Raw genomic sequence first — 18,939 nt, 5'->3', positions numbered from 1 at the left:
GAGCAAGTACTGAAGATAACAGAGTACATTGGTGTCACTATTAGCACCAGCACACGGATCTTGTCCTGCTAGAGCCATATCTCTCTCTTTCTAAATTCTAGAAATGGAGTAAGACATTGAATGACCACTGAATGAATCAGACTGCCATTACAGATTAGTATAGTGAATTCAGACATGAATAGAAACAATGTGCCAGATCATGTTATTGGTTTAGTTCAAATTTCATTAATGAGATCTCAGAATCTATATGACCCAAATATCTGTGTAGAAGAATAGCTTTGTACAAATATCTACGACAACTTGGACTTGTGTTGCTGATGTGACTGGGGTCAGCCAGAGGACGCATGTGAATGCTTGTATGTGTGTGTATAATGATGGTGTGTGTGTGTATGTGTGTGTGTGTGTATGTGTGAATATGATTGTGTGTGTATGTGTGTGTGTGTGTGTGCATCTGTGTGTGTGTGCGTGTGTGTGTGTGTGTGTGTGCACACATGCGTGTGAGTGTGTGTGCGTGCGTGCGTGCGTGTGTGCGTGCATGCGTGCGTGTGTGTGCGTGCGTGCATGCGTGTGTGTATTTTGTGACTGCAGACTGACATTGACGATTGTTTAGATAACAATCAGTGCGGAGAAGGTTCCACCTGTGTTGATCTTGTCGATGGCTTCTCGTGTACATGTGCCAGTGGCTTGACAGGACCTCTGTGTCAGGTAAGACTGACACTACTGATGATTGCGTCTCACACATCTTTCACCATGACCATAGTGGGACGTAGTCTCTGCATTTCTCACCCAAAGTTTGTATAGGTGAAATCCAAGCTTCCACACTTTGTCTCTTTTAATTCCTGCTTGACCGACATAAAAGACTAGCTAGATGATGCTTCGGCTCATGCTGTACCATGAGACCCACGTCCAAGCGACAGCGTCACGCAGAAAAATTATGAGTGTTACTAAGATGTTAGTGTTCTTCTTTAGAAGAACTGATATGCCAATTGACGCCTGGATCCCCCACTGGACGGCAGCCTTAAAGGATCTGTTCAGGATTTTGATAATCAACGTGTGAAATACTTGCACGCGACTATGATGGTAATCTCGAAAATATCTGTGTCTTGTAAAATGGGGGTATTTTGCTGGAGGTCTGACAAGTGAAACAATGCGATTGCTCCTTTTCCAGACTGAAATCAACGAGTGTGATTCGAACCCGTGTGAGAATGGCGAGTGTGTCGACCAGCTAAATGGCTTTATGTGCAACTGCAACGATGGATTTACTGGTACTCTCTGTGAGGTATGTGATTCATTGTGGTACTTTCTCACACCTTGAAGGGGAAGCAGAATAGTTAAAGGGGAACTGTCACTAAACAAACCTATTGTTTTCACCCACAAAACTACTGTTCAGTACATGGGGTAGTGGTCTACCAGAGCAATCACACTCACAACTGTAGTGGTTTTCCAGAAATGAGTAGAAGAAAACCACGCTCGCAGCCACATGATAGATAAATAGCGGAAAAAAACAATCTATTTAAAATCGGTCAAAGAACTGCCAGCATGCGGGAGAAAGGGCCGCTAAATCATGAGAAACAGCATGGTCAGTGGTGAACATGGGTGACTGGGCAGCAGGGGAGCGCCTGAAAACAATGACTCCGTACATTCCTAGCCACAACCGGTCAACCGGGCTAGAGGAAAAACACGCCTTTCGGCCAAAAAAACATTATGTCATTACTGCCTGCCCCACTGCCCTGGCAGTCAGACCCAAGAATAGAGAGAAACAAGAATCGGGATATGTCATATGCCACACGCATCGGCATTATGAAGAAGAACAACGGACGACACCCATTACATCGGGGTGGGTAGGCGGGCAACTTCAACTAGCACGAGGAAAACAAAAGACCACGATGGCAGGTTCAACGGACTTGCGCAGTACAAGAGCACATGCAAATGCACGAAAATGTTAATTTTGTGAGTGAAAAATACGTTTTTGCGCTATTTTGCTACGCTCAGCCGTGAAAAAACAAAACTTACTCGAGATGGAAAAGTCGAGCATGACATAACAATGTACTTCCTGTCTATTTAGGGCAGCTTCGCTTGGAATTTTGGCTAAATATCAGTCGACCCCGAAGAAAGCGAAGATGGCCATCATATTTTTATAAGTACATGCACATTCACTAAAATTTTCGTAAACGGAGAAGTTATTAAAGCTTGCGAACTCAGACGTAGCGTGTTTCCCCTAACACTTTCTAGAAGCTAGTCAACGAAATCCCAGATTCCCAACTTATCTGTGATCTGATCTCTACACTCTGATTTGCTTTCAGACCGATATCAACGATTGCATGAGTGAACCGTGTATGAACAATGGCACCTGCCAGGATCAAATAGCCAGCTTTGTCTGCTTATGCGCAGCTGGATTCACAGGTGACAGATGTCAGGTGAGTGGTGCATTTGCCAGTTGGCACTTCTCCTCTCAAGGAACAGCCCAATAGGTTTCCGCAACCCAATAAATAGACAGTGAGCTAACACTCGGGGCAGAGGTTAAACTCTGTTCTTCGCAAAACAAGAGAATTGAGAGCAAACAGGTCGTAGGGGCTGTGGTGAAATATGCATAAATCAGAGTCTTATCTGTGCGTGAAGAATATAGGGGGGGGGGGGGGGGGGGGAGAGGCATGTGTTTGATTGTTGTTTTGTAGTTATTTTAGGGGCAAACACCAGCTAGACGTGTGGTGGTGCATACAATAAGAACTTAATTCAAAAGCAGATTATATTACTTTTGCATGCCCTAAGACAGTACACACACACACACACACACACACACACACACACACACACACACACACACACACACACACACACACACACACACACACACACACACTACTACTACTACTACTACTACTACTACTACTACTACTACTACTTCTCTGTCGGCTTTTGTTGCGGCACGGCTCGTGGCATTGGACAAGAGACCAGGTGTGCGCCCGATTGCGGTGGGGGAAGTCGCTCGCCGGATCATCGCTAAGGCTGTGTTGCAGTGTATATCGTCTGATATTGCGACAGCCGTGATCCCTCATCAGCTGTGTGTTGGTGTGCCGGCAGCTTGTGAGGCGGCTGTGCGTGCCGTCCAGGAACAATATCTCGCCGATGACACTGATGCAATCTTACTCATCGATGCATCTAATGCCTTTAACGCAATCAACAGGAAGGCCGCCTTGCATAATATCGCATGTGTGTGTCCACCGATGGAAAACATTTGTCGTAATACACATGGTGCGGATATTCCACTATTTCTTCCTGGTGGCGTAGTATTGTACTCGCGCGAGGGAACTTGTCAGGGAGACCCTCTGGCCATGGCCATGTTTGCTCTTGCGGTGGCTCCTATGATTTGTAAACTCCGTGAGCAGCACCCTGATGTGAACCAATGCTGGTACGCGGATGATGGCGAGTCTGGTGGTAGATTGGCGGCCGTGCATTCGTTTTGGAAGTCCATCGAGGAGATTGGCCCGAAGTATGGATATTACCCTAATGCTGCTAAGACAGTTCTGCTGGTGAAACCCACCCTGGAGTCTGAAGCCCAAGAGCTGTTCGACCCTACGGGTATACGTGTGCTAACCAATGGTGTTCGCTATCTTGGTGGGGCCATTGGTGAGAAGGAATTCGTACAGGAGAGCCTGTGTCGTCATGTTTCCGTATGGTGCAGGGAGGGAGGTACTCTCTCCACTCTGGCGGAAACCCAGCCACATGCTGCGTATTCTGTCTTCTCCCGCGGATTGAGGTCGCGTTGGCGCTACCATATGTGTTCGCATGGCTTGCCGGAGCCGGATGCTTTCGGCAGGCTAGATAATGTGATTGACAACAACTTGATACCAGCAATCACTGGTCAAAAGAATATGTCCACCGTTGAGCGGAGTCTCATCGGCTTGCCCGTCAAGTCCGGTGGTCTCTCAATTCCTGCCATTGGGCCTCATGCAGTGCATCAGTGGACCTCCAGTATGGCCTCGGCACGGCCGGTGATTGATTTGCTTCGTCGCCCTGATGCTGACATTGCTCCGGTTGATTTGCAGGCGGAGGTAATGGCATTGCGAAATGCCGAACGTCGGAGAATGGCTACTGCGGCTAAGGAGGCTCAGGTTGCTTTGCGTCCTGAGCTCAGCCCATGTCAGCGGGTGCTGTTGGAGATTGCTTCTGATGCTGGCGTTTCCAGTTGGCTAACGGCTGAGCCTCTGGCTGTGAACGGCTTTGCACTAAATAAAGCATGTTTCCGGGATGGTCTCGCCCTGCGCTATGGCTGGAGTATTGTCGGCCTCCCACCAACTTGTGTGTGTGGTAGAGACATGTCTGTCGACCATGCATTGACATGCCCTACAGGGGGCTACCCAAGTCTGTGACACAATGAGCTTCGTGATGTGCTGGTGGAGGTGATGACTTCTGCCATCCCGGATGTTCAAACAGAGCCACCGTTTTGCCGTTGGACGGTGAACAACTTCACGGCGCTACCGCTAATCGTGCTGCAGAGGCTTGATTGGATATCCGTGCAAGGGGCTTTTGGTCGCCACAGCAAGATGCATTCTTTGATGTGAGGGTTACTCACCCCTCGGCGTCTTTGCTGTCGCGACAGGAAGTCCTTGCACAGATTTCCCGGAATGAACATCAGAAGAAGCGGGCCTATCTTCAGCGTGTTGTCGATGTCGAGAGGGGGTCATTCACTCCGCTCGTATTTTCGACAAACGGCGTATGTGGCACGGAGTGCTCTCGTGCATTGAAGAACATTGTTCAGCTGGTGGTTAACAAGCATAGTGACCTCCAGTACGCTGTTGTGATGGCACAGCTACGCTGCAAAATTGCATTTGTTTTGCTGAGGTGGTCAATCACGTGCCTCCGTGGTTGCAGAGCAAGACGTTTTCCACGGTTGCAGTTATGGCGGTTAAAACCAGCCCGGGACATGAAGCAGCGATTGCAGCGTTGACAATTTTTCATTTTTTCGCACACATCACACCACATACTCCGGCATGCACTGGCTGTTGGTCACACACACACACACACACACACACACACACACACACACACACACACACGTTCACAAATGCAGACAGCCTGCGGACCGTCAGGCGAAATAGCACGTCATAGTACATTTGAGATCAGCGGGAAGAAGATGACGACGTCCACTAATTTAGTATCTGTGCACACGAATCTGCTGTGTGTGTGACTGTGTGTGTCAGCTATGATATCATCTTCTGTGGTTCCATGCCTAGCATGTACGTCTGAACCATCCTGCAAAGTTTGAATGACGTAGGTTGAGCGATCGCTCCGCGAAACATACTTTTTGAAATTCTCTTCATAGTATATCTTCCACCATTGAAATTTCGAATTTCTTCAAAAAAAGTCCTGAGAGGGGTGGCTTGCAACCTCGATATGGCTTGTTCCAGGCATGCTTTGGAGCCATCTTCTGTTGAAGTAGTGGCGGGGACCGTCAGGCGAAATAGCACGTCATAGTACATTTGAGATCAGCGGGAAGAAGATGACGACGTCCACTAATTTAGTATCTGTGCACACGAATCTGCTGTGTGTGTGACTGTGTGTGTCAGCTATGATATCATCTTCTGTGGTTCCATGCCTAGCATGTACGTCTGAACCATCCTGCAAAGTTTGAATGACGTAGGTTGAGCGATCGCTCCGCGAAACATACTTTTTGAAATTCTCTTCATAGTATATCTTCCACCATTGAAATTTCGAATTTCTTCAAAAAAGGTCCTGAGAGGGGTGGCTTGCAACCTCGATATGGCTTGTTCCAGGCATGCTTTGGAGCCATCTTCTGTTGAAGTAGTGGCGGGGATCTGCCCTGCAACTGGTACAACAACAAATGATTCTATCTGAGAAAGGGTGAGACCGCGAATCTCGGTTGAATATGGAGTATTTCAAGCCTTTTCACGACGAAGATGGAGTTCTTTTTGGAGACGGACGTCGCGGCAAAGGACATGGTGTCCGACTTCTGGCGTCTGGTGAAGCCAGGGATCACTTGTCCAGTCAGGTCGGCAGCCTAACCGTCGGTGAGCTTGTGTTTGGATCCCGTTCTGCTCGATGTGGTAGATCACAAACAATTTGATATCGCACAAATTGATCTCAGCATCGTGCGTACGGTATTTTATATTCAGAAAATCTCAAAGTGTCTCTGTGTGTGGCCGTCCTATGCCACGAGAAACTCCAATCAGGCTCCTATGTCCTCTGCCTTCATGATTGAATGTCCACTTCGTTTGAACAACGAACACAACAATCGAGGACGGCTTTGCAATGAAAAATACAGCTATACTGGAGCTGAAAAAAAAGAAGAAAAAAACGTGCTCAGGATGAGACTCGAGTATACGCATACTCTCCCAGCGCGTGAAACGCAAATTTTTGTGAAAAATGCGTGTCGCCGACTGACCAGTAATTTCGCCGGACGACAGCACACTTGTGTGCACACACACATACATACACACACATACAAACAGACGCAAACACACACACACACACACACACACACACACACACATAACAGAGGCAAAAGGCTGTTTAGCTGTAACTTTAAGTTTCACGCATTTCAGCGATCATCAGACAGCCGCATATTTGATGCTAGTGTGGAAGTTAGTGCATATGTGTGAAGTGAAGACGTGGCATTGGGACAGTGGTATTGAGTTGTTAGTGAGAGTTGACGGAAATAGGTGAGAATAGAGGCGATAACAGGGCAGTGTGACCGAGTCATCGTATATATATGCACCTGCCCATCAACAAAGTCAAAGTAATTGACTGCCACTAGCGTGAGCCTGGGCTTGCAGCGCATCATTGATTGAATTGATTTTTGTGTCCAGTGAATTCACTCCCCCCCCCCCCAAAGCACAGATTTCTTCGTCACTCTTGCTAACGTTTATTGGGGATTGTTTTTGGTTTGGTGAAGGATCTCTGGTGGACAAAATGTCTTTCATGTGCAGCATGTGTAGCATATCAGTCAGTACACGATCGCAATAATAATTGTATTACTGCTCTGTGATTTTAGAATATTTCAACTGGCATGCCGTGCGATGGGTCCGATATAGGCACCCAGGCTGGAATCGACGCACTATCGATATGTACCAGTGTGAGTATTTTGTGTGAGATATTGTGCCTTTGAGTTTGGACAAGGCACCAAAAGCACCAATCTACTGAAAAACGTAACCTTCTTCCGATTTACGGCATTTTGCATAAAAGCTGGATTTACTGCAGCATACTGCTGAATTTTTTTTGCGAAGTCTTGATCAGCAGACAGGTAGAAAAATAACAATGGGATAGCTAGCGGGGTTAGAAGATGTATGAGAATCTTAAAATTCAATTCTTGTGTTCAACCTGATTTCTAATACATTGTAGAGTCCCTACTAACAAAGACTTTGAAAAATAACTAATCCCACTCGGTTTTGATAGAACACCTGTTTGAATCATTGTCTATAGTTTCTTTACTACTATTTCCTCCTTTACTATTTCTACTGTTGGCTCTTGTGTCCACTGTTGATACTGAATAGATTTAATAACGTGCTGGTAAGCACATTTCGATTCAGTTCCTCCTCTTAATTTCAAATGATTGTCCTCTCACCGTTAAGAATAATGGTGCGATGTTTGGCGTGTTGGCCAACAATTTGTTTGAAAAATTCTTTCTATTCTGTAACATGGATCTATTTTTTCAGATTTCTGGCCGGCTTACCCTTGAATGCGAGTCACCCGACGAAAGCTGCACAATTAACAACATCAATGCCCTCAATAGAGTAACGGTGAGTTAGACAATCAATCATACAGTAAGATCGGGCGCCGAAGAACGCAGGGGCTCGAGCGCAGCCTAGGAAAGTTCTTAAATTTTTGATTCTAGCCAGACCGTTCTTATTCACACGCGCGCTGCGAGTCGAGTGACGTCATGACGTTTGTCATGTACATGTAGTGCAATGACTTATTATGTAGTACTTCTAAACTAGTGGGTGTCGTAAATGGGAATGACTGTACATGTAGCAGTTACTGTTTACACGTGTACATGACATGTACTCACCTCCATACATGACTCAAAGCCAATCAGTTAAATACTGCACTCATGTGGAAATGTGCACTCATGTGGAAATTCCAAATTTTAAAAGTGTTCTTAAATCTGATAATTCTAGCCTGGACTGTTCTTAAATTTTGCCGGTTTTCCAGCCTGGGTGTTCTTCGGCGAGGTGTTCTTCGGCGCCCGATCTTACTGTAGTGTTTCAGAAGTGTGAGATCGCTATGTAACCAGCAGGGTCCACCAGGGTTCAAAAAGCAAATGCAAGACAAAGCATTCAATTCCTTGCCTGTTTGTAGTCTGCAGCACATTTCAAATGTAGTTGAGTAGTTTATTGTATCATCGTTACTCTCACATGTATATATTTTTGTTCAATCCTACTTTGGAAAATCGTGAAAATAGCAGGCAATGGTCAGAAATGGGTATTCGGTGAGGAACACCGTCAGCTTCACATGAAAGGTGTGTGCTTCGCAGCGCAGTTGTAATATTGGCAAATTTGAGTGTGAGCTTCTCTGTGTCTGTTTCTGATGTATTTGCCCAGTCTATTGGCAATTTAATCATTCGAAGTACCAGAATCGTCAACTTCAATGGATTGCAGGCTCTGACCGCGCTGACCTCGCTGGTGGTTGAGAACAACCCCCTACTGGAAGATATCTCTCAAATATTCAATCCTGCTGTAGAAGCGTGCTCGATTACTATATCAACAGTAACCTTAGTAGACAACCCCGCTCTCGCAAGTCTGGCAGGACTGAACAACCTTGGAACTGTGACTAGTAAGTTAGTTAATTAAGGATATGTTAAGGCGGGGGGCGGGGGGGGGACACGCATTATGGGGAACTGTCCACCACTGCTACTAGGTACAGTAAACCTGTAACGGCGACCACTTGACTATGGCGACCACTTGTCCTTGTCACGGACGCATTCACATTCGAAACAGCTCGGATAAGCCGACCACTCACTCAACGCGACCGACGACCGCCCACCCACGACCGCGTTGCATAGTGCTAGTACATGTAAATGTAGGCATTGGCGTTGCATAGTGCTAGTACATGTAAATGTATGCATTGCATGGTGCACCTTGCATGGTAGATCTACACATCCGTGCAGGAAGTGTAGATGTAATGTACATGGTGCATGGACAACATTTGACAGGTCTGAGGACCCAGGCACATGAGTCGTGCTAGAGTAGCATAGGTGTGTGCACTGTGATACACTGATCAAAATGATGTATCACATGTGGATATGGTGATGTGACCCGCTGAACCTGGATAAGAAGACCACCTGGCCACGGCGACCACTTTTTCTCGTCCCTTGAGGGGTCGCCTTACACAGCTTTCACTGTATATTCTGTAATTGCACAAATTTTCGGTGTACATTTATTTTTGGTACATTCGGTGCATCTGTTTCATACCTGAAATTTCAATACACCGAACAAACACTAACACGCCTAATACAATGGGGAACTGCTTCTCTGTACTTAAAATTTCTGTTCACCTGACCTGGCCTTTTACCCTCGAACCGAAAATAGTGAGCACCTAACATTTCTAAAATCAGAGTAAACAGTCAGAAAGCTATACCCACTAGGCACCAAACCGACATGTACCGAGTCATTCAACAACGTTACATCTAGCACCAACACACCTCCAATGCGCAAACCAAACACCTTCTAGTTCTGAAGTTTCATGGCCAAGGAAAGACCAAAGGAGGCAAGGTAAGCGCAACAAGGGCGAACACAAGCCACGTCTCATAGCAGCAAAAACGTCGACTGTTCCCCGCTTTGGTGTTTCCATAACCATCAACCTTGAAGTCCATTGGTGCAGTGTTATCTATTGTAACACGTAGTCCGGGCATTGACCTGTCGTATTTACATAGCGGTGAGACTGGTATGGTGGTCACTACACTAGAGGAGACCACCTTAGTGACTCAGCCACAACTACCGTGAAAACAGTGCAGCACGAATGGACATTAAACTGCATTCGACCCTCTCTAAGCCTGATCTCTCTCACATTTCTTGAGCAATGTTTTAAGAATCATGGAGGCCCTCCTCGAATAAGTTTTTTTTCTCTTTCAGTTTGGTTTTGGGCAATGCATGTAATGCATGTATTACGAACAACAATGTACAGGAGAATCAGCTGACGTTCTGTATAGCAGATGCCCTCACATAAGCAACATGGCATACCTAGGATGTTGCCCATGACTGCACGAGTGTGCTGATTTACATCCTCCCTGGCAGGATGGTGAACGATAGCAGTTTGCTTCAAAGGGTCCATTTTGCATGGGTGAAAGGGAAGTTAAGCCTAAAATCAAAATTTCACCAGTTGTAGTCTTCGGGGTGCTGAATCGAATGGTCTTGGTCCGACGAAGCTAAGATGCTCCCTTCCTCCTTTATTCCCAATCGAACTCGCGCACTTCCACCGAAGCTGGGTGACTGCGCCCTACTAGATGGGGAATTGTATGCAAAATGTCACTAAAAGGGCCATTTCGTTCTTATAAAAGCATGGATGACCGCAATTGGCCCATAATATGTTGTAGTCTTTTGGACACTGCTTCGAATGGTTTTGGTCCAAAAAAGCCTGCAATGCAGCGTTCGGCCCTTATTCCCAATCGAACATGGTTGAACAAGCGGTCACGTGCTCCTGCGTACACCAGTCACCTCGTCACCACGCCAGCAGGCGACAACTTTCACACCAAGGTTCAAATCAAAGGTTCAACTCGAGTGACAGAAACTCACCCAAACATGTTGTAAGTTGTGGCCTGCAGGCACGGTGACCAGGTGACTGGTGGACGCATGAGCACGTGACCACTTGCTCAGCAATGTTCGATTGGGAATAAGGGCCGAATGCTGCATCGCAACCTTTTCGGACCAAAACCAGTCAACTCAGCGTCCAAAAGACTACGACATATGGGCCAATCGCGGTCACCCGGTGCTTTTATAAGAACGAAATGGCGCTTTTAGTGACATTTTGCATACAAATCCCCATCTAGTAGGGCGCAGTCACCCAGTTTCAGTGGAAGTGTGCTAGTTCGATTGGGAAGAAAGAAGGAAGGGAGCGTCTCGGCTTCGTCGGACCAAGACCATTCGACTCAGCACCCCGAAGACTACAACTGGTGAAATTTTGATTTTAGGCTTAACTTCCCCTGAAGCCCCAAATCAAATGTTCACCAGTTGTAGTCTTCGAGGTGCTGAGTCGAATGCTGAGACGCTCCGCTCCTCCTTTATTCCCAATCGAACGACGCGCACTTCCACTGAAACTGGGTGACTGTGCCCTACTAGCTGGGGATTTGTGTGCAAAATGTCACTAAAAGCGCCATTTCGTTCTTATAAAAGCACGGATGACCGCGATTGGCCCATATGTTGTAGTCTTTCAGGCGCTGAGTTGACTGGTTTTGGTCCGAGAAAGCTGCGATGCAGCATTCGGCCCGTATTCCCAACTGAACATAGTTGAATAAGCGGTCACGTGCTCATGCGGGCACAAGTCACCTGGTCACCGAGCCTGCAGGCCCAGTGCAGGGTACAGCTTACAGCCTGCTTGGGCGCGTTCCCATCACTCGAGTTGAACCTTGGTGTGACAGTAACACGTTAAAAAAGTTGCTATCCGAATTCGTAATGCGTCCAGTCGCCAGTATATTGGCACTACTTGTGCTGATGCGGCAATGAAGTGTTATGTATTTTTTTGGTTTGTTCAGATACTCTGACCTTGCAAAACACTGGTATCACTGACATGACTGGGCTGGCTTGTCTGGCAACGGCCGACGGTATAAGCGTCAGCTCAAACCCGAGCGTACTCTCCTTCAGTGGTCTAGACAGAATTGCAACAATAGGAGCATTCATTGTCAGCGGCAATCCGGTAAGAGTTATTGGATTTTTGTGAGGACAGTACCAAAGCACTGACTTATTGCAACTCCTGTCAGTTACCGCATTTCCCGGCTTATAAGTCTCATCCCCATTCTCAGGTCTCAACCATACTGTTTAATTTTATTCACATAAGTAGGTGTTCACCCTCGATTATAAGTCGCTCCCTCTTCTTTGCCCTTGAAGTTCAGTGTAAAAAGGTATAACGTATATACACTGTACAGCTGTTAATACTGTAGCTGGTTGTCATAAACCAGACAAATGGAATTGCATGTACTCCATGCGTATACGAGTAGACAGTGGGATGGGTATTTCGTTCATGCTCAAGAGGCTGATGAACATCCTGATATGTCCTATGCAATCTCCGGAGCCGGCATCTTCAACTTTCTTAGTCCACCTTGGGTCCATCAGGGGAGCTTGGAGTGCTCATACATGGTCCCATCAGGGGAGCTTGGAGTGCTCATGCATAGTACTGTTGCAAAAGAAGGATCCACGAGCGGGATTCGAACCCAGCACCCCTGTCTTTCCGGGACAGTGCCCTACCGATTAGGCTACCGGGGATCACACACACTCATGGGTCCTTCTTGCTACACTGCTCCCCGCCCCAACAGGCTGTGTCCTCACGTCGTACCTACTTGCGGGGGGGGGGGGGGGGGGGGTACGATGGGTCGTGGGTTCGAGCCATTGCCAGGCGCCAATGTTGCAAAAGAAGGATCCACGAGCGGGATTTGAACCCAGCACCCCTGTCTTTCCGCGACAGTGCCCTACCGATTGGGCTACCGGGGATCACACACACTCATGGGTCCTTCTTGCTACAGTACATAACTCGATGTGCTCTGGTTGCCATGGCAATACCAGTTCAGTAGGCAGTCATTTCTTTTCCACATGCATGTGTTATTACTTGCAATGTTATGCTGCATAGTCTTTGGTGGGCACTGAAAAAACTGATTCTTCCCTTTCATGGAAAATAGTACCATGCTACATAATGTGCTAGTGTGATGATGCACAAGCACAATAATTGAGCGTTAGCATGCTAAGGCCGCGGTCACACCGAGCTCGATTCAGCCGTTCAGCCGAAAAAAGCGCTTGTTTACGTCACTATTACCATGGAAATGGCTGAAAAATGTCCTACAACTACAACTACAAGCGACTTTCAGCCGTGGCTGACTCTCCGTTTTTTTCCGGCTTGTTTCAGCCACAGCTTGTACAAGCGGCTGAAAGCCGAAATTCAAAAAATTATTTGAGTGCGCTTGGAGCACACCATGTAGCTAGTTGACATGATGAACTGATATTGATGTTCTTTCTTGTGTCCGTGGAACCGTTTGATTTGGATTTTGTCCGACGACCATCGATTTCTGCCGCTGTGCCTCTAGACTGCTGCGTAGATTGTTGGAGCTGTGGTTTGAGGCCAAGACAAGGCACCACACTCACGACCGAATTCATGAAGAAAGCCGGGTACGAAGAAGAGAGTGGATTGCAACTGAGTTGAAGAACGGCAACCGGCGGGGCAGAAAGCTCGACATCAGGAAACACCACCCGAACCATCGCGTCCATGCACACCGAACAAATAAAAAGAGCCCGACTTCGCAATTCAGAACCCGGGCTTCCTTTGCTTCTTCATCAAAACTGAACACTAGAACAAGTACAGTTTTAGATCGCGAACGTTCTGCTTTCCTGTTTCTTGCAAACATTGGTGTGTTTCGAGATATTCAAAATTTGGCGGGTAAGAAAAACAAGCCATTCAAGCTTTGCACTCAAGGTCTGGTGTGACCGCGTCACGGGGACCACGCAAGCTAGCTGAGCGCCAGCGATAACAAGCCCAAAGTGGCTTGTTTCGGTGTGACCGGGGCCTAACACAAGTTAGCAGCTAGCCCAGCGAGCTGACCCAATTTGTGCGCATGCACAAGTCACGCGGGTATGCATCCTTCAAAATCCAGCGCAAAGTCTCTTGCATTGTCATTGCTGTTTTGACTTTCGAGCTTGCAACTTGCAGAACATTTATTCCCACCCTCTACCTCAACTCACGTTTCTGGTGCAAACGTGAATGTAACGCTCTCAACTGGTTTTCGGCATACCTATATTTAGCATTTGGCGGCTGTACTCAGAGTCATTTGGCGGCTCCATGCAGAGTCTTTTGGCGGCTCGGCTGCGAGCCAGCTAGCGGCTCCAAGCGGGGTCATCCTGTGCTTGCTTCGATACAACAATGTATAACCAGTTGCTCGTATCGGCGCTCCCAGCTTAATCCAACACATTGTTGCTCTGTTGCAAGGTGGGGAGATGCTAACACTACCTAACACGGATTAGAAATTATAAAAGAAGACCTAGGACAAGCACCAGCTCACATATGCCCCTTCACAACAGTTAGCTCTCAGAGTGCATTGACTGGACGGTGGTATGCCAAACACGAAGCAAATGCCAAATGAGTCCGGATATAGGACATCGTGTCTCCATACGGTTTATTGTCATTGCTTGCCAGCATGCCGCACAAACGCTTGAGAAAACGGTTGGTTTCTGGCGGCGTACATCCGGTCGTGGAGAAGACGAGGGGAGTGAAGGTCCCGCGATCGACATGTATGATACGCTCAATGTATTCCAACTTCTTTCTCTGTTCATGTTTGAGGAGAAGGGCATCAACCGCCTTGTTTCCATATGACCCAGCATCTGGATGGAAACTCGAACATCCACAAACGCATCCTGGGCCCTGGGCAAGAAACCGCGCACCTTTATGTCAGCCATTGCATCATACGCAACATCCGTGCTGGCTGCTCGGGACACTTCGCCATTAAATAGGAGCAAGCTGAGGCTCGACAAGTACACCCTTGCACACTTCAGTAAGCAGATCGGCTACCAGGTTCCTCACCTCATTGTGGCGGATTGCGGGAAAGCCTCCAGTGGGCAACACATGGCATGGGTTACCGAGAAGGTCTCTCCACAAGCATAAGTGGCTGGAACAATTAAACGTAGTTCTGCAACAAATTTGCTGAATGAGGATTGCTGATGTTGTGTGCCTTGGTGTCTTTCTCTATCCCACAGGCATTGGATTCACTTGATGGACTTCTTTCGCTAACACGCGTTCAACGGTTAATAAGCATCGGCAACAACCCAGTCCTGAACAGTATCAATGGCTTTTCAAATTTGGATCAATCTGCCGGCCTCACGGCCATCCTCTCTTTCTGCCCAGACCCAGTAGTAGAGGACGGCGAGAGAATGGTTGATGAAGCTTTCTTCGACCCGACGCAACCGGATGGAGTAAGTAATGTACATGTTGATTCATGACACAATTGCGTTTTACCAATTTAATGGCGTACCAGAGATCTTCAATGCTAGGGTAACGGTATGAACGGCAAGTGACTAGGAAATTCTGATACGCTTTAGTCCAATATCCATGCAGTACAGGGAAGCATTTTAGATGACAATATCTACTAGTAGGTTGAGGCTCACTACCTGTGGTGTTGCATATAAAGGATGAGTGATGAATTCGGCAATTGCGTTGCTGTGTTTAAAGGGGAAGTCCGGTGAACAAATGTAATCTGAGGGTCCGCAGAGTTTGGGGCGCGGAGTCAAATGGTCTTGGCCTGAGGAGGCCGCAGTCCATGGTTCGTCAGATATGCCCAATCGAACATTTGCAAATGTAAGCGAGCAGTCACCCTGATGACGTCACAGCGTGCAGCCAGGTAGCCACACCATCTATGTGTGTGCCAAATGGCCCTTGTTCGGAAAGCTTTCGATTGGGGAACCGTTTGACGCAGCTTCTTCGAACCAAGACGCCGTCCAATCAGTGTAACAAACACTACGTTCCCTGAGATTTTCAGTTCGGCAAATCTTGAGGTTATCCCGTCTTTTAGCCTTTTCCGAGTTGGACATTTTACGTCCTCTGGCCTCTGCGCGTGTGCAACAAACTCATCACAAGATATAGTGTATGACTACACAATCGTACTCCCGCAGCGCACTGTCAATTGCCGTGTTATGTGAGTCGTGTGATACAAGACAGATACTACACAGACTTGTCATGTACTGCACGTATCAGTCGTATGGACATGATTTCCTCCGGGTTAGTGGTTGTGCTTTGAGAAAGGAATATTGTAGTTTTCCGCATGGAATAGTCCAGCCTCATTTATTCTACAACGATGAGTCCACAACCGTGACACATGACAGAATAGCGAACAGCTCCGGACCGAAAACTTTCAGATCCCGTAGTGTTGTGAGCCTTGAACCGAAGAGTCGTGCCTGTGGTTCGAAGAGCCTGCACTGTTCGCCAATCGAGCACCGTCCGAAATAAGCCACGCACCAAAAATCACTGTGGCAGCCCACTGGAGTCGCTATCGAACACTGGCATCACTCTTCTCCATTTTGCCAACTCTGCCCTCCAGAAATCTGATCATTATATCAGCCTTATCCGCAATAGCTGCTGCTTCCTTATTAGTCGCTAACGCGGTGGCGCTCACTCTTGATCGGCCCGCACGGCCATTTCTTCAGCAGAATACCGAAGTTCTCAGCCCCAGACCGAACTCATGATGGTCAACCATGACTGCATCCTCACTCTTCAGCAGAATACCGAAGTTCTCAGCCCCAGACCGAACTCATGATGGTCAGCCATGACTGCATGCTCACTCTCACATGGAGCTAGGTCTTCGGGGTCGCTTGCACCAACTACTATCGGTAGCCAAATCATTTGAAATAGCATTGACAAAATTGCTTTCACGCACTCCTTTTGACCTTGCTGCACACTATGACATTGCAGAGGATGTGTCGCTGCCGCATGACGTCATGGCGCAGCCACCGAAACTCAGTTTTTCAACCGGAAATATCTCAAGAACGCTTTGTCGGAGACACCTGGACCAACGCCATTTGACTCAGTGCCCCAAACTCTACGGACCCTGAAATTTAAATTTTTCACCGGACTTCCCCGTTAAGTAAATCAATAAATCAAATAATGCTATTGTTTTTCACTTGTCTCTTGCGATTCAGCTCCCTCTGGGCGGAGTCATCTCACCGATTATCACACAGCGTACCAACTGTGATGATGTTGTGGCCGCATGAGCAACCCAGCAAGTTTACCCTCACAGCTATGCAGGTGAAGTGCACATCACGCCCCCCCCCCCCCCTCCCCATACACACACTTTGCCCCGAATCTCTCAGCGACTCTCTCACTTTCTTTTGCTCTCATGTATGCAATATGCCAATGCCCACATGACAATCAGCAATGCCAAAAATTCACCAGGCTTCGCAATTAGCATGCGATGACGGCACTTTCCAATCAAAGCATCTAAGCTCACTGGCAATCCAATACCATCCTTCAGCCGCTTTTTCTCCATCCATTACTTTCCTTCATCCACTCTCATCATCTCATTCTCACTCTCATCATCTCATTCTCACTCTCATCATCTCATTTTCTGGCTATCTAAATGTAGATACCTAACCTCTCATGATTCCACCCTTCTAAGTTGCTAAACCAAACCACATCCTCTCTCATCAGACTTGTATTCTCAAATAATGGCAGCGGCATGTCTTTACGCACACACTCGCCACTGCTTCAAAGCGGTATCAGCGCCATCAGCAGCAAATGAGCACATTTCAGTACGCATTCCTAGCTCAATAGACGATCACTGATGAAAAAGAAGACTTACAACCGTCGCTGCGTGCTGTGATCTGCAGGACACGGTAAGACTATAAGCCACGGGTGCATGCGGGTACATGTGAGTGTGTGCCGGGGTCAAGGGTAGGGGGGGGGGGGTCCAATGCTCATTGAGACGATGGCCAGGGATAGAGAGGTTCCAGGTACGATTTTCCGTGCCAAAATCCGTAGAGGTTCCACGGATTTTTTATGCGTTGTTTTCAAGTAGTTTAAAACTGTTGTGGAGTACGGAAAAAATGTGTTTGCCGTATTGCCTAGGTTACGATTGCAATAACGTTATATTCCCACGTTACGCGTTATGCCTTTTTGTTTTGAAAATTTGTACCAAAATTAATACTTCCCACCGAAAATCAATGTTTCTCGTATCAAAATTGTACACGAAAAATTCTGCACTCGATGACGCAAAATCTCCATACGAAACATGGTTCGTATGAAAGCCAATCCACACGGGTTCTCCGTGCCGAAAAATCGTTTGAAGCACGCCTCGAAAACCGGTAGCGCCTGTATGGATTTTGGCACAGAACGCCGTTCCCCAGAACCTCTCTACTGTTGACTGTATGCTGCATCTTTATCTCCACGTTTAGCTGATAGGTATTTAGTGCAAAACAATTTTAATTTTGAGTGGAATGCCTTGAATGAGAGGATGCAGATAATACATACACACATGTGTACGAATGTACTTGCTTCTGTAAACTTTCAGTCCTGTTTTTACTACTGGTATTTTCGGGTGTGTTGCATTACATGCACGCATGGCATGCCATGTACAGAATGTATGCAGTGACCTAAAACTTTGCTCCAGGCCCTGGCTTTGCTGAATGCCAAAGATAGGACAGTAGCCATTTTTTCAGAATTCGATTGTTTATTCCTGAGCCCATTTAGTATTTCCCCGGCCTTGTAGCCACCCGCTTCACTGTTCTTTGATGTAGCCCCCTAGTACAGTAGTAGTGATCTTGTACATGGTACAGTCAGTACTACAGTACTACTGAACACGCAAACAGGGTCGCTGAAACCACGGTAACGGGTACGTGCTTGCCGCACTCATGAATGTTGATCAGAGCATTGTACTCCCAGCTGTTGTCTATAAGGGGCCATAATAATTATCGATCTTTTACACAAAGAGAAAAAGTTTCGTTTATGGGCAGTGGCCGTGGGTGGATCAAGGGGAGTTTTGTTTCGAAACAATCATATTTATGATTGTGAGACATCATATCAAGGCATTCTTGCTGTCAAGTCAAATCTATTTTCGTTCGGGCGGCGGGGGTCCTAGCTAAACTTTTTCGTTCCGTGAAAATTATCGATAATGCCGGATAGCCCCTAATGAAAACTATAATCATGTACTTCTGGCATGATGTTTGACAGATTAAAGTTTGTCGTAAAGTGGTGCAGTTGAAATTGTTGTTGTACTGTACAATCATGTACAGACGTGCCCATGAC

At 47.0% G+C, this 18,939-nt stretch overlaps 1 protein-coding gene across 1 annotated transcript in view; it reads left to right on the top strand.

The window, feature by feature from the left end:
- Window positions 1-17,504, top strand: part of LOC135809695 (uncharacterized) — a 93,648-nt gene extending 76,144 nt beyond the window's left edge. Inside the window, exons 38-46 of the mRNA XM_065323108.1 lie at window positions 589-705; window positions 1,169-1,279; window positions 2,304-2,417; window positions 7,013-7,093; window positions 7,674-7,757; window positions 8,559-8,790; window positions 11,705-11,865; window positions 14,904-15,119; window positions 16,839-17,504. Coding sequence (XP_065179180.1) covers window positions 589-705; window positions 1,169-1,279; window positions 2,304-2,417; window positions 7,013-7,093; window positions 7,674-7,757; window positions 8,559-8,790; window positions 11,705-11,865; window positions 14,904-15,119; window positions 16,839-16,910 — 1,188 coding nt within the window. The 3' untranslated portion in view covers window positions 16,911-17,504. The remainder of the gene's footprint in view (window positions 1-588; window positions 706-1,168; window positions 1,280-2,303; window positions 2,418-7,012; window positions 7,094-7,673; window positions 7,758-8,558; window positions 8,791-11,704; window positions 11,866-14,903; window positions 15,120-16,838) is intronic.
- Window positions 17,505-18,939: the final 1,435 nt, after the last annotated feature.

Source organism: Sycon ciliatum, chromosome 2 (genome assembly GCF_964019385.1).
Source record: "Sycon ciliatum chromosome 2, ocSycCili1.1, whole genome shotgun sequence".
Lineage (NCBI taxonomy): Eukaryota > Metazoa > Porifera > Calcarea > Leucosolenida > Sycettidae > Sycon > Sycon ciliatum.
The sequence above is the reverse complement of the archived record's forward strand: the minus strand, read 5'-3'. Positions and strand labels throughout refer to the sequence as shown.